The sequence below is a fragment of the Gossypium raimondii genome, chromosome 7 (genome assembly GCF_025698545.1).
Source record: "Gossypium raimondii isolate GPD5lz chromosome 7, ASM2569854v1, whole genome shotgun sequence".
Lineage (NCBI taxonomy): Eukaryota > Viridiplantae > Streptophyta > Magnoliopsida > Malvales > Malvaceae > Gossypium > Gossypium raimondii.
In genome coordinates this window covers 48,829,998-48,843,375 of record NC_068571.1, presented here as the reverse complement: position 1 = coordinate 48,843,375, position 13,378 = coordinate 48,829,998, and the positions used below count along the sequence as shown (strand labels likewise).

At 34.4% G+C, this 13,378-nt stretch overlaps 2 protein-coding genes across 2 annotated transcripts; both read left to right on the top strand.

Annotated features, from left to right (window-relative positions):
- The first annotated feature begins 250 nt into the window (after positions 1-250).
- Positions 251-1,182, top strand: LOC105770339 (probable aquaporin TIP5-1). Its single transcript, XM_012591502.2, has 3 exons — positions 251-380; positions 467-717; positions 802-1,182. The coding sequence occupies exons 1-3, from the start codon at positions 251-253 to the stop codon at positions 1,180-1,182; spliced, it is 762 nt and encodes a 253-aa protein (XP_012446956.1).
- Positions 1,183-2,280: 1,098 nt separating this feature from the next.
- LOC105785233 (structural maintenance of chromosomes protein 2-1) lies at positions 2,281-10,160 on the top strand. Its single transcript, XM_052633301.1, is given in 20 exon segments — positions 2,281-2,891; positions 3,023-3,703; positions 3,838-3,981; positions 4,089-4,131; positions 4,134-4,378; positions 4,464-4,649; positions 4,724-4,888; positions 4,966-5,025; positions 5,244-5,572; positions 5,799-5,895; positions 6,783-6,894; positions 7,016-7,239; positions 7,606-7,737; positions 7,808-7,975; positions 8,052-8,236; positions 8,394-8,487; positions 8,558-8,646; positions 8,810-9,035; positions 9,518-9,592; positions 9,775-10,160. Coding segments are annotated over 20 exon segments (3,693 nt in total). The 5' UTR covers positions 2,281-2,573; the 3' UTR covers positions 9,895-10,160.
- Positions 10,161-13,378: the final 3,218 nt, after the last annotated feature.

Below are 13,378 nucleotides of genomic sequence, written 5' to 3'. Positions count from 1 at the left end.
CAGCTGGCCCAAGCCTTACACATTTAACAGTTGGCTTCCCCGCCAAATCAACGTAACGGTATAGACCGCCAGAAACAACGTGAACTAGTGGGCGGTTAATTTTTGAACATGAACAGGTCGCAACCTTTCATGCTTGTTATAAACTTCCCTCGCCCCTTCTTTGTATTCAAAAGCAATTTAACCAGAAATCTCAACCCTCTTTTATATACTCAAAACAAATTCCATTTCATCATATTCTTCTTGTTACGAAATGGCTCTCGCTTCCTTCACTGCCCGTTTCAAGCAATTTGTTACCCCCGATGCCCTCAGATCTTATCTCGCTGAGTTCATTTCCACATTCTTTTATGTCTTTGTAGTTGTCGGTTCTGCCATGGCTTCACGTTAGTGCCTTTTTCATTCTTGTTTATGAATCTGGGTTTTTTTTCCCCTACATGACATGATGGCCGACTTGTTCTATTTTTACCAGGGAAATTGATGTCGGACTTGGCAACCGATCCGTCTAGTCTGGTGTTAGTCGCCATTGCAAACACCTTCGCGCTGTCCTCGTCGGTGTACATTGCCTCAAACGTTTCCGGTGGGCATGTGAACCCCGCCGTCACTTTTGGGTTGGCAGTTGGGGGTCATGTAAGTGTCTCGACTGCTCTGTTTTACTGGGTTTCTCAAATGTTGGCCTCTGTGATGGCTTGCCTTTTGTTGAAGGTCGCCACTGTCTCCCAGGTATATCATTTCATCTGTTGTTGCACCATCATACAGTTACTTCATTTTTCATTACCCTTATAATGACATTATAGGTATTTACAGGATGTCCCAATATATACAATTGCAAGTGAAATGACAGGGTTCGGAGCATCCATGGTAGAAGGTGTGCTGACATTTGGTTTGGTGTACGCTGTTTATGCCGGAGGTGACACAAGAAGCGGTCCACTGAGGAGCATTGGACCACTGGTAATAGGATTGATGGCAGGAAGCATGGTTCTGGCGGCAGGACCATTCTCTGGAGGGTCAATGAACCCAGCATTAGCCTTTGGGTCAGCCGTAGTTGCTGGACGGTTCAAGAACCAGGCAGTTTATTGGGTTGGACCATTGATTGGAGCAGCAGTGGCTGGGCTTCTGTATGATAATATTGTGTTCCCCGGTCATGTTTCTGGAAGGGTGAATTCCGATGGAACAACTGGAGTTTAACTGTGCTTTGTCTTCTTCTGTACTAAGTTTCTTATTTTGTAAGAGATAGATTCCATATGATATCCACAAGTCCCTTAGTATTTTGTAAAATTATAGTTTGTATTTTAACATAATTAATATATTTATTTTTATATAAGGTGTAACTCATTTGGAGGATGAAATAATAATTATATTATAAAATAATTTTTAATAAAATTATAAATATTAATATCATAATTTTATCTTTTACTATTTTTATATCACATGCTTAAATTAAACAACTAAATATAATGTCTAAAGCCTAAAGACAACTTATTTATAAATATTTTAACGTTGAATATAGGTAATTACTTGTCTTGACCCGCTCCATTATATGAAAGTATTAAAAGGGTAAAATTATAATAATGTAATATAGAAAAAATATATTTTATGTTTAAATGTTTACTTGATTTTAAAAAATGCGGCTTCTTGCCACCTATAAAAGGCAGGAATTTATTAGCACAGATGACTTGCTTGCATACCTTCTCCGAGATATGGAAAGGGGGTTCAGATACAGGCTGGCATTCAATTCAAGGAAGCGCTTTCAGCACACACCTACACAATCGTGTACTTGGGAGCCCCGAGACTTCCTTAGAGAGACATACTGCCAAGGAATGAATACACTTTACAAAGGATATACTTAACTAGCAAATGAACATTTCATACTTTCCCGCGCTACTTCCCAGTCCAATAGAGGTGTGAAAATTAAATTGAAGCTCAACGGGATGAGGATGAATGTGTCCATAATCCATGAAAATGATAGCGGTTGTCAAAATTAAACAAATATAAAATAAAATGTAAAATAATAGATTAGTTTCGGGCTAAATGTAATAAATAAAATGTAAAATAATAGATTAAATATAAATTTTCCAAAACTTATAATGACAAATAGATAAAGTTGCAATGTTAGTTAAACAATATATAAAAAAAGGAGAGAGTTCAATTCATTAATTTTTATTGATATTTCCTTAAAAAATCACCTAATAATTGGGATAAAATTGTAAAAAAAAAATCAATTGTAAAAATCACCTAAAAAAACACTTGGCTTCCTCATCCGTCAGATTTCGAAAAATCAATTGGCACATCCGTTTCCCGCCCTTTGGTTTGGTCAGTTTCATCATCATCACCACCAACACAGTATCTCAAACGCTAACTTTCGAAATTCTGAAAAGCCACCGTTTCTATCTCCGACGCCGTTTCCTCTTACCGAGTACGTCGGCTCCAAACTCAGAACACACTCCCTCACTCGCTTTTCGCTCCAAATGCGAATCTAATCGCAGCATCTACCGTTACTTCCTCCACAATTTCATGCGATTTTCTTTTCTTTCAAATTCTAGAGCATTCCTTCTATGAGTCCCTGAATTTAAGGCGCGATGTACATCAAGGAAATATGTTTGGAAGGGTTCAAATCCTATGCATCGAGGACCCTGGTCCCTGGTTTCGATCCTTTCTTTAATTCCATAACCGGTTTAAACGGCTGTGGGAAATCCAACATCCTCGACTCCATATGTTTTGTTTTAGGGATCACTAATTTGCAACAAGTTCGTGCTGCCAATCTCCAAGAGCTAGTTTACAAGCAAGGCCAAGCCGGAGTTACCAAGGCCACTGTCTCCATTATCTTTGATAATTCCGATAGATCCCGGAGTCCACTCGGTTACGAGGACCACTCTGAAATCACTGTAACTCGACAAGTAGGTGATGCGTAATTGTCTTCTTCTTTTCTTTATTTCAGCTATGATTTTGTTTCAATTTGAAATATTGCTGCAAATGCAATGTTTATCTCTATCTTTTAAAACTGAAAATCTTATTGAAACCTTCGTAGATTGTGGTTGGTGGAAGGAACAAATATTTGATCAACGGAAAACTTGCGCAGCCGAGTCAAGTGCAGAATCTTTTCCATTCGGTTCAACTTAATGTTAACAATCCGTATTTCGTCATAATGCAAGGTCGGATCACCAAGGTTTTGAATATGAAGCCTCCCGAGATTTTATCTATGCTCGAAGAGGCTTCCGGGACGAGGATGTATGAAACAAAGAAAGAGTTTGTGTTAAAAACACTTGATAAGAAACAAAGTAAGGTTGATGAGATTAATAAGCTTCTTGATGAGGAAATACTGCCTGCTTTGGAGAAGTTAAGGAAAGAACGAATGCAGTATGTGCAATGGTCTAATGGGAATGTTGAGCTGGATAGACTTAAAAGATTTTGCGTTGCTTATGATTACGTTGAAGCAAAGAGGATTAGAGATAGTGCGGTTGGTGAAGTCCAAAGATTGAAGGCAAAGGTCACCGAAATAGATAATGATACAGAAAGGGTAAAGGTGGAAATTCAAGATATGGAGACTAACATATCGAAGCTGACTGCTGAAAAGGAAGCTAATTTGGGTGGGAAAGTTAAAGCTTTATCAGATGAAGTAGATTCCTTATCTAAGAAACTTGTGCAGGAAGTTTCTGTGCTGAATAGCAAGGAGGATACTCTCAAGGGTGAGAAAGAAAATGCTGAAAAGGTTATTGATTTATTGTCCCGACCTCTGCTGCTTTATAAGCATCAGCTCAAGCATCTGTTTATCTTCTGTTCAATTTGTTTAATCTTTATCTTGTTTTCATGTAAATTACTTGTATTTCTTATTTTCTGTTGCAGATTATTCACTATATTGAAGTTTTGAAGCAGTCTATAGAAGAGAAAGCCCTTGCTGTGCAAAAGTCTAAAGAAGGATTAGCTGATCTGAAAAAGAGAGTTGGGGACCTTTCTAAGAGTTTCAAAGAGCATGAAAAGGAATACCAGGTAACCACCTTCATATGTGAATTTTTTTATAATAATAAACATTATATTTCTTGCGTTAACTAGTAAACCAAGTTTACTGAGGAATTTTTCTGTCATTAAAATGGCAGGCTATCGTAGCTGGCAAGAGCAGTGGCAATGAGGAGAAATGCTTGCTGATCAACTAGGTGATGCTAAGGTTGCAGTTGGGGCTGCTAAAACAGAATTGAAACAGCTGAGAACGAAAATTAGCCATTGTGGAAAGGAGCTGGAAGAGAAAAGGCATCAATTAATGTCAAAGCGTGATGAAGCACTTGAGGTGGAGAATGAGCTTAATTCTAGGAGAAAAGATGTGGAAAAAGTTAAAATTGAATTGGAATCTCTTCCACACAAAGAAGACCAGATGGAAACTTTACAAAAGGTTCCTTATATGTTTCTTTCTCCAGTGTGGAATGTCCATGAATTTTCTTTTGGCTAAATTGTTTTTAATGGACAAATTTATCTAGGACTGTGCAGTTGAGTTGGAGCTCATCCAGAAGTTGAAAGACACAGTACAAGATCTTTCAGCACAGCTAGCAAATGTTCAGTTCACTTATTGTGATCCTGTGAAAAAATTTGATAGGTCAAAGGTGAAAGGAGTGGTTGTAAAACTGATAAAAGTGAAGGATAGCTCAGCAATGGCAGCCTTAGAGGTTGACAACATGTAAATGATATATTTGTAGCCTACCATCAAAATTATATGGTAACTCTTTAAATCAATTTGTAGGTTACTGCTGGTGGGAAGTTATTTAATGTGGTAGTTGACCCCGAAAATACTGGAAAGCAGTTGCTTCAGAATGGTGATCTACGAAGAAGAGTAACAATTATACCATTAAACAAAATCCAACCTAGTACTGTTCATCCAAGGGTTCATCAGGCTGCTATGAAATTGGTCTCTTGTTTTTGTCTTTGTTCTTTTTCTTTTTGAATCTCTCTTTCTCTGTTCTGATTTAATGTTCGCATTGGCAGGTTGGCAAGGAGAATGCAAAGCTGGCACTTTCTTTGGTTGGTTATGATGAGGAATTGGAGGTATGTTTTCATGATGCTATTTTATTTGTTAAACCTCCTGCTGCATGGTGCCTATTAGAAATTTCTGATGTATGCTTAATGTAATTTATAATGTGGTGCTTAAATTCGATTAATTGAGCTATACATGCTTTTGGACCTTTTTAAGTAGCCGGGATGGAAATATTGGTAACTTTTATTTTGTTTGATGTCTTATTCTGAAGTTTTGAATGGTCCTGCAGAGTGCTATGGAGTATGTATTTGGAGCTACTTTTGTTTGTAAAACTACCGATGCTGCAAAGGAGGCATGTCCATCTGAATGCTTTTATATGTGGTTCTTTAAACAATGTGAAACGATTCACTATTCTCTTATTTGGCTAGAGCTCATGTCTAAGTTTTACCTTTATTTGTCACCTGAAAACAATATTAATTGTCAGTTCATGTATGGTTTCTTTTCTTTTCAACTCAACGTATTGCAGGTTGCTTTTAATAGGGAAATTCGCACTCCTAGTGTCACCCTTGAAGGTGATATATTTCAACCTAGTGGTCTTTTGACTGGTGGAAGCCGCAGGTACATGGTTATTTATTCTCGTAAAGTATTTTAGTATTTGTCCTTTCTTCCCTCTTTCTTTCCCCTGAAACTTGAGGTTTCATTTTGCTTTTGGAAAGGTTGGAGTGGATGTTAAATTTTTTTTAGAAAGTGACTGTTTTTCTTCTTATAACTTGTCCTAAGTAATTGTCTCCAAGTAATTAGTTGTGTAAATTAAGAGGTTTGAAAATTGAGGCCTTTTTCACAGGGGTGGGGGTGATCTGCTTAGACAACTTCATGATTTAGCAGAGTGTGAATCAAAACTTGCAGGTCATCAGAAGAGGTTATCTGAAATTAAAATGAAGGTAATCTGCATTGAATGAATATCTTTTCATATTTAGTACGTTACTGATGCATTTGTGTCTTGTCAGATTCTTGTATGAGTTAGCTGAATTGTTCTTTGATGTATGGATATAATCACCTGCTATCTTAGATACATCTGATTCTAATATTAATAAGAACATATTTTATTTTTATTTTCGTGTTATTGTTGTTAACTGCCAATTTGAGGATTAATTCTATTATGTGATTGAGACTAAGATTCGACTAGTTGGTTTATATCATGTACGATACAAAACTATATTATTCCATAGCAAATATCATTTCCATTTAGATTCTGACTTGTAATTGTTCTTAAGCATGCTCGCTCTTATCAGAAAATGAATTGATTGAGAGGATTGATTAAAAGTACAATTGCTGCGCATCATGTCACATCCTCTCTTTTTGGCTTCCTGGAAAGAAAAAAATTACACTCTGCACCCTTGCTTTTGATGGATCATCAGAATCATGAAGTCAGTGTCAAATTTTGCATTTTACATTTTGATGGGGACTTGTTATACAGTTCTATCGATTTATGATTCATTAATTTAAGACTGAATAGTCTGTATGGTTTTAATCCATTCATGGAAATATTGCTGCAGTGATATCAATTGCACAGATCGACACTTGTCCATATCCAGGATTTTCAATACGTTGGTAGCTGTATTATCTAACTGGATCTTTGATTTCAGTAATTATTCCGATATTCAAAATCACATTTTCTATGAATGGAAAAATCTGTATTCTATTTGTTCCCAGGTTCTATTGTATTTTGTTTTGAACGTTTATTTGCCACTTAAGTGCCAGTTTCTACAGTAAATCAAATTTCCACTGTTTTCAATTGTTTATTGTCTTCATTTTTCTGGTCTTGTAGATTGCAGACCTACAGCCTCTTCAGAAAAGGTTCATGCACCTTAAAGCTCAGTTAGAACTTAAAATGCATGACCTTTCCTTATTCCAGAACAGGGCAGAGAAAAATGAGCATCTTACTTCTCTCTTTTTTATTATACTTTTAACCAATAAATTTATCTCATTTAAGCCATCATGAATCCCCTATTTTTTTTCCTTTCCTTCTTTTAATTTTCTCATTTCCTTCTTTTAAATGAAACTAGCTTGCAGAAATGATAAAGAACATTGAGCAAGAACTTGTAGTAGCAAACTCAGCTGTTAAAGAAAAGCAAACTTTGTATGAAAAGCATGTTAGTGCAATTTTGCAACTTGAGAAATCAATTAGGGATCATGAGAATAATAGAGAGGGCAGACTTAAAACCTTGAAGAGAAAGATTAAGGCTACAAAATCTCAATTGTTGTTGGCTTCAAAGGATCTAAAGGTATATTGACACTTTTTCGTAGTTCCTGTAAAAGTGATTTTGAAGAAACAAAGAGTTAACTTATTTGAACTTTTTATGCAGCGTTGCTATATTGTTATTGATTCTAGAGACACGGTTTATGTTGAATTTGTGTTTGTAGATGTTTTTGGATTTTAGTTAATGTGGTTACCATTATAAGCACTAGTCACACTACCAATTTTTTTTTTTTTTTTTGGGGAGGGGTGGTGGATGGTGGTTGTAGAATTTGAATGTCTAAGTCTCCCTTGTTTTCTTTTAGAAATCGGTTGTGGTTTAATTTTGAGTACAGATGAAGACTTAGTTTATTTTGGCTCATTCATTTCTTGGACTTGCTATTGCATGTTTTAGGAGCATGAAAATGAAATAGAGATGCTTGTTATGGAACGAGAAGCAGTTAAACAAGAACAATCATCTTTAGAGAGCCAATTGGCTTCCTTGAGAACACAGATTTACAATCTTAATTTGGAAGTAGAAGCCAAGGTACTGGCAGATTCCTATCTTGTTTATTTCTATGTTATAAAAATAATTTTTTTCATGCTCTCTGGTGTAGGTTGATACTCTAAATAAAAACCATGACCAATTGCAATCTGAGTTAGGCTCAATTCGTTTAAAGAGTAAGGAGTGTGATTCCCAAATTAGCAGCTTTATTAAGGAGCAGCAAAAACTTCAGCTTAAGCTTAGTGACATAAAGCTTGAGAGGAAAAGGTTGGACAACGAGGTAAGTTTTTTTTAGTAGTCCATGTAGATCTCCTATAACTTGATGTAGTTAAATACTACTTATTATTGTCTCTTAGGTAAAGCAAACGGAGAGGGAGCAGAAAGATTGCTCCATGAAAGTTGACAAATTGATTGAGAAGCACGCCTGGGTTGCTACTGAAAGACAATTTTTTGGCAAAGGTGGAACGGATTATGATTTTGCATCCTGTGATCCTCTTAAAACAAGGGAAGAACTTGACAAGCTTCAAGCCGAACAATCAAGGTGCAGAGTTAAATAAATTCTGTCGCAATTTTTTTTCATATTCATGTAGTCCAGAACAATATCGTACTTATTAGCTTCTAATAATATGAGAGGTTATTGCTCACTTTTCCTTGGTTTGACTTGATTTTCAATTTTTTTTTGGTCGCCTCTCATAAAGCCTTGGAAAAAGAATGAACAAAAAAGTAGTGGCAATGTTTGAGAAAGCAGAAGATGAATATAATAATCTGATGTCCAAGAAAAACACTGTAGAGGTTAGATACTCTCAATCTGTCATCTTTTTTAGCATTTAACTTTTCCTTATCCTATGGTTCCTCTGTCTAGAATGACAAGTCTAAAATTAAGAAGACGCTTGAAGAACTAGATGAGAAGAAGAAAGAAACACTTAAGGTCACTTTGGTCAAAGTTAACAAGTAAGCATTACTTTCCGTTATGTTCCTTGGTTTTTCTGCATTTTACGTATCTGTTTGAATCTCGTTTTTTAGATGTTATGTTTCATCTCTCCTATGGCTATTTTGATTTTGAGGTGTCTAAAAGTTAATTTTGCTGGGTCTTCGTGATGCACTTTTCTTAAAGAGACTTTGGGTCCATCTTTTCTACCCTTTTGCCCGGAGCCATGGCAAAGCTCGAACCCCCAGAAGGTTGCAGCTTCTTAGATGGTCTTGAGGCCCGTGTTGCGTTTGGAGGTGTTTGGAAACAGTCCTTGTCTGAACTGAGTGGAGGTCAAAAGTCTCTACTTGCACTTTCTTTAATCTTGGCTCTGCTGCTGTTTAACCCCGCTCCATTTTATATACTTGACGAGGTATGCTTATTTTCTTCTTCCTACTTGCTTCTACTGCCCGCTCAATACCTGCACACATCCCAAACCGGTAGGGTGCTGATATTTTTTCTGCCCAGTAAGGTTCATTGTTTCATGAAAGTGGGTCCGGTTAAGTAATTGGATTTAATTTTCGTGCTATGGGGGAGTGGCATCTTCAAAACTAAACCTCAGCAAGTCCACACAGGGTTTTTGGTGACGATGCTATTCTTAATTATTACAAAAAACATGATAACAACATAAAACGACAGAATAGGCAATTATCATGTATTAAAAGATGATTTATGCATTTATAGACAGTAGCAAATGTGCAAACTAGCACAACCACGATCCTCTTCCAGGCCTGTGTTTTCTTTCGGAACTGTACATTCTGGTTTTACTTCTTTCTACAAATTGTTTTGAGCGCATTTTTTTTCATGGAATGACAGTCAAAAGTGATAGACTTCTTTTCGACATGGTTGCAACAGGTCGATGCAGCACTTGATCTAAGACACACTCAGAATATAGGGAGAATGATTAAAGCTCACTTTCCACAATCTCAGGTTTGATAAATGTGATAAGTTAATAGTCTGTATAAGTCTGACATGTGGACAATGGTGTTGTTGATACACAATGCACCGCAATTCATGCAGTGGTGGAAGTATTCATGTTGACATGGCTTGCCTAGTTTTGATGGAATTTAGTCATTGAACTGATCTTGAACATTTGTTGTTGAAACTTGCAGTTTATCGTAGTTTCACTGAAAGAGGGCATGTTTAACAACGCTAATGTTCTGTTCCGGACAAAATTCGTGGATGGCGTTTCCACTGTCCAGAGGACTGTTGCTTCTAAGCCGAGCAGGTAATTTCCAGTGCCACTTACAATAGAAGAAAAAAATGGTGAAACAACTTGGTAGATGAAAGCTAAGGATGAAAATTTATCTACGGTAAATAGCTTCTATGGAATAAACTTATGTGATCTCCAATACTAAACAAGAAAACTTAGATTCAAATAGCATAAGGTAAAAAGGGAGGAGTTGGGCAAACATCAAAATCTATAATAAATTACGAATATCCTATTTAATTGTATATTTCTGCGAGGGTTAAAATGCAATCTATCTAATAGCTTAAATTTTATTATATACTAATTTAAAATTTTAAAAATCAAAATAAAATTTTCAATTTTAATGGACTAAAATTTCTGTCACCCTGATTCTTAAAATTTCGATAAATATAAAAACATTTGCATCAAACAAAATACAGTCAATGTGGGATCATTTTATATAGTTGTGAAGATATAAACAGCCCAACCCATTCCATATTAGCTCGCCTTCCTGTCTTTAACTTGTTCCCTACATAGGTTAATATCTCATCATTTAGACTACTTCATTTTTTAAATTCAAATATTTAAAAAGTAAATATGAAACTGATTTTATCTGATAAATCAATTTCATCAAATCATGAGAAAAAGAAGAGATCAATTTTATCGAACATATTAGATTGGACTTTCATACCGATTTGAGCAGTCAAACTTTTTTCTTGTACCTAATTAATCTCTTCAAATGTTTTTTTTTGAAAAATAGATAGTGGTTGTTTATCTCATATCTTAATTATGAGGTTTTGATCTGTATTTATAAAAATAGAGCACATATTAAGTGTTTACATTTCTGAATAACACATAGTAAAAAATTAGTTATTACTACCAACAATGAATATATTCATCTAATTTCGATGAGAAAAAGAGCTAAGTCTAATAATTTATCATTAATTACCTGCCATTTTATTTCTCAAAACTTTTGCAACAGCTTAAAATAAAAGCTATCATATACATTTCAAATTATCAGTTATTATTATTTTATTTGGGTAAATATACCTATGATAGTTTAATGTAAAATATACTTCTATAATTTTAAGAATGTGCACTTATCTTCGTCATATTTAAAAAAAAAATCTTATATTTGCAATTAATAATTAAATATTTGTAATTTATATTTAATTCAATTACATATTAATTTAGAGATGAATTCATTAAATCGTTTTATGGACATTCTTTTATAGGTAAACATATCAAATTTATTGATTCAACAATGCTCAATACAAAGTCAAAAACAAACATAATCTAGTACTTAGGAAAAAAGTAACACCACGCTAAAATAAGAGCACACCTGGGTAGCAAAAGTTGTGGAAGGAAGTGAAAAAGGTTAGGCAAAGTATTGCAATAAATAACAGTCTCTATTGGCCCCTACTTTGGCGAGATTATTATCCTCCATATTAGTATTGCGGGATATATGACGAATTATCCAAAAATATGAAGAACCTTCCTAATAAAACTACTAATGAAATTCCCAACGACACCCCGTGCTAGAGAAGGATCAGTGCATCAATTGACAACAAGATCAAAGCAAATGACAAGCGCTTTCCAAATAGCTAGAATCTCAGATAGAGAGGGCATTAGAAAATCACGAGTGCCGGGCCTTTTCCATTTCGGAGAATACCTCCAATGCCTTCCACACCATCTTTAGCAGAGCTATCGACATTGAATTTTAGCACCCAAGGGGAGGCTACACTCATCGGGCGCTAAAGTTAGTCCCCTTATTCTTCCTCTCCAAGACAACTTGGTTAGGGGAATTAAAGAACAAATTAAATGGATGATCGCCATTAAGGTGTATTGATCAATAACAGGAAATCCAAAACTTTGCCGAAAAATTTTGAATTATTTCTAAGCAATCAAATGGACCATATAACAGCAAAGAAAAGCATTCTCCAAATTGTCGCATCAGCACGTTTAGGAGGTGCAAAAAACCAAACACTAGTAGACATCTTGGGGTCTTTCGGGACAACAAAATAGTATCCCCAATATTGATAAAACAGTTAATATTATAATTAAATATTTAACACATCCCCAAAATCAAAATAAATCAATTTGGAAGGTTTTAATAGAAAAGAAATTGATTGAAATATTAAAGTAACAAAAATCATCATTGTAACAACTCAGGTTTTAGTGGTATTGAAAATTGTGGTTTCGGGATCCCATTTCAAGCTTGTAAATATTAAATAAAAATATTTATAGAGTTATTGTATAGGTGAATTGCAATTTGAGTAGTTAATTTAATCGAAATTGTGATTAATTAAGACCCGAGACTAAATTGTAAAATTTAATCACTATAGATTTTAATTAGAAAATGACTTGGAACTTAAATTGCAATTTACTAAATGTCCAAACAACAGTTAGACCTTGTTAAAATAAGACTTAGTAGACTATATAATGATGATTGATTAATTAAGTAGAATTAAGATTAATTCTTAACTAAAGCATAATTAACTTAAGTTGAACAACATTACGTTAAGAATAAATACAATTTGTGTAGGAAAGAAAGAGAAATTTCTCTTCATCTTCCACATTAGACCGTCCTCCACAAAAGAAAAACAAAGAAAACTTCAATATTTTTCCTACCATTCGGCTAAGTAATTAGGTAAGTAATTCAAGTAATTTTCTTGTAATTTTATAAATTTAAGGTTATGAGAGCTTCATTCGGCTGACCCATTTATTAATTTGTAAATTTTTATAGTTTAGAAAGTTACCATTATTGAGAATTTGATGAAATTTGTATGAATTTATGAGAAATTAAGTTTAAATTATGAAAAGGACTAAAATTTAAAGTTTAATTGTTAATTTTGTATATTAGGGAGAAAATTGAATAAAATTTAAAATTGACATAGAAATAAAAAATAGGAGGTCCCTAATGAGTATATGTGAAATCGGATTTCAATTCAAAGCTTTTAATTGAAAGTTATGTTTGTCATGGGTTTAAGCACTAAATTGAATAAAGTACAAAATTTGCATAAACGGATAATTGATTGTGAATTGACTGGAATTTGATATTTTGATATGTTTTGTGATTATTCATAGTTAACAACATCACTGAATCGTCGAGAGGAAAAAGAAAAGCGAGAGCTAACGACAAGTAGCTCAAGTGTTCGGTTTCTATTTCTATGATTCATATCACTTTAATTGTTGCATATTTATATTGTTTTGCACGGCATGATATTGAGATGAGTTGAAAATGGTTAATTGAATTGAATTGATATGATTGTGATTGATTATTGAGATAGATAACTAAATTGAATCTCTAATTCGTCCAAAACATTTAATAATATAAGGAAATTCATAATTAATATATATACCAAACTTTCTTGAAATGTTCATTTTGTGCATTGTGATAGAGCAACTTGAACATACATTGCACATTCAAAATTTTAAAATGAGTTGTGTTGGGTTACTGACCAAAAGCCAATTCTAATAGAGAGTTTTATAATAACTTATTGACATGATGCATATAAGTGTTAATT

Coding starts and splice junctions, on each gene's coding strand:
- LOC105770339 (XM_012591502.2), top strand. CDS start 251: ATGGCTCTCGCTTCCTTCACTGCCCGTTTCAAGCAATTTGTTACCCCC. Junction 381..466: donor CGGTTCTGCCATGGCTTCAC/GTTAGTGCCTTT, acceptor TATTTTTACCAG/GGAAATTGATGTCGGACTTG. Junction 718..801: donor AGGTCGCCACTGTCTCCCAG/GTATATCATTTC, acceptor AGGTATTTACAG/GATGTCCCAATATATACAAT.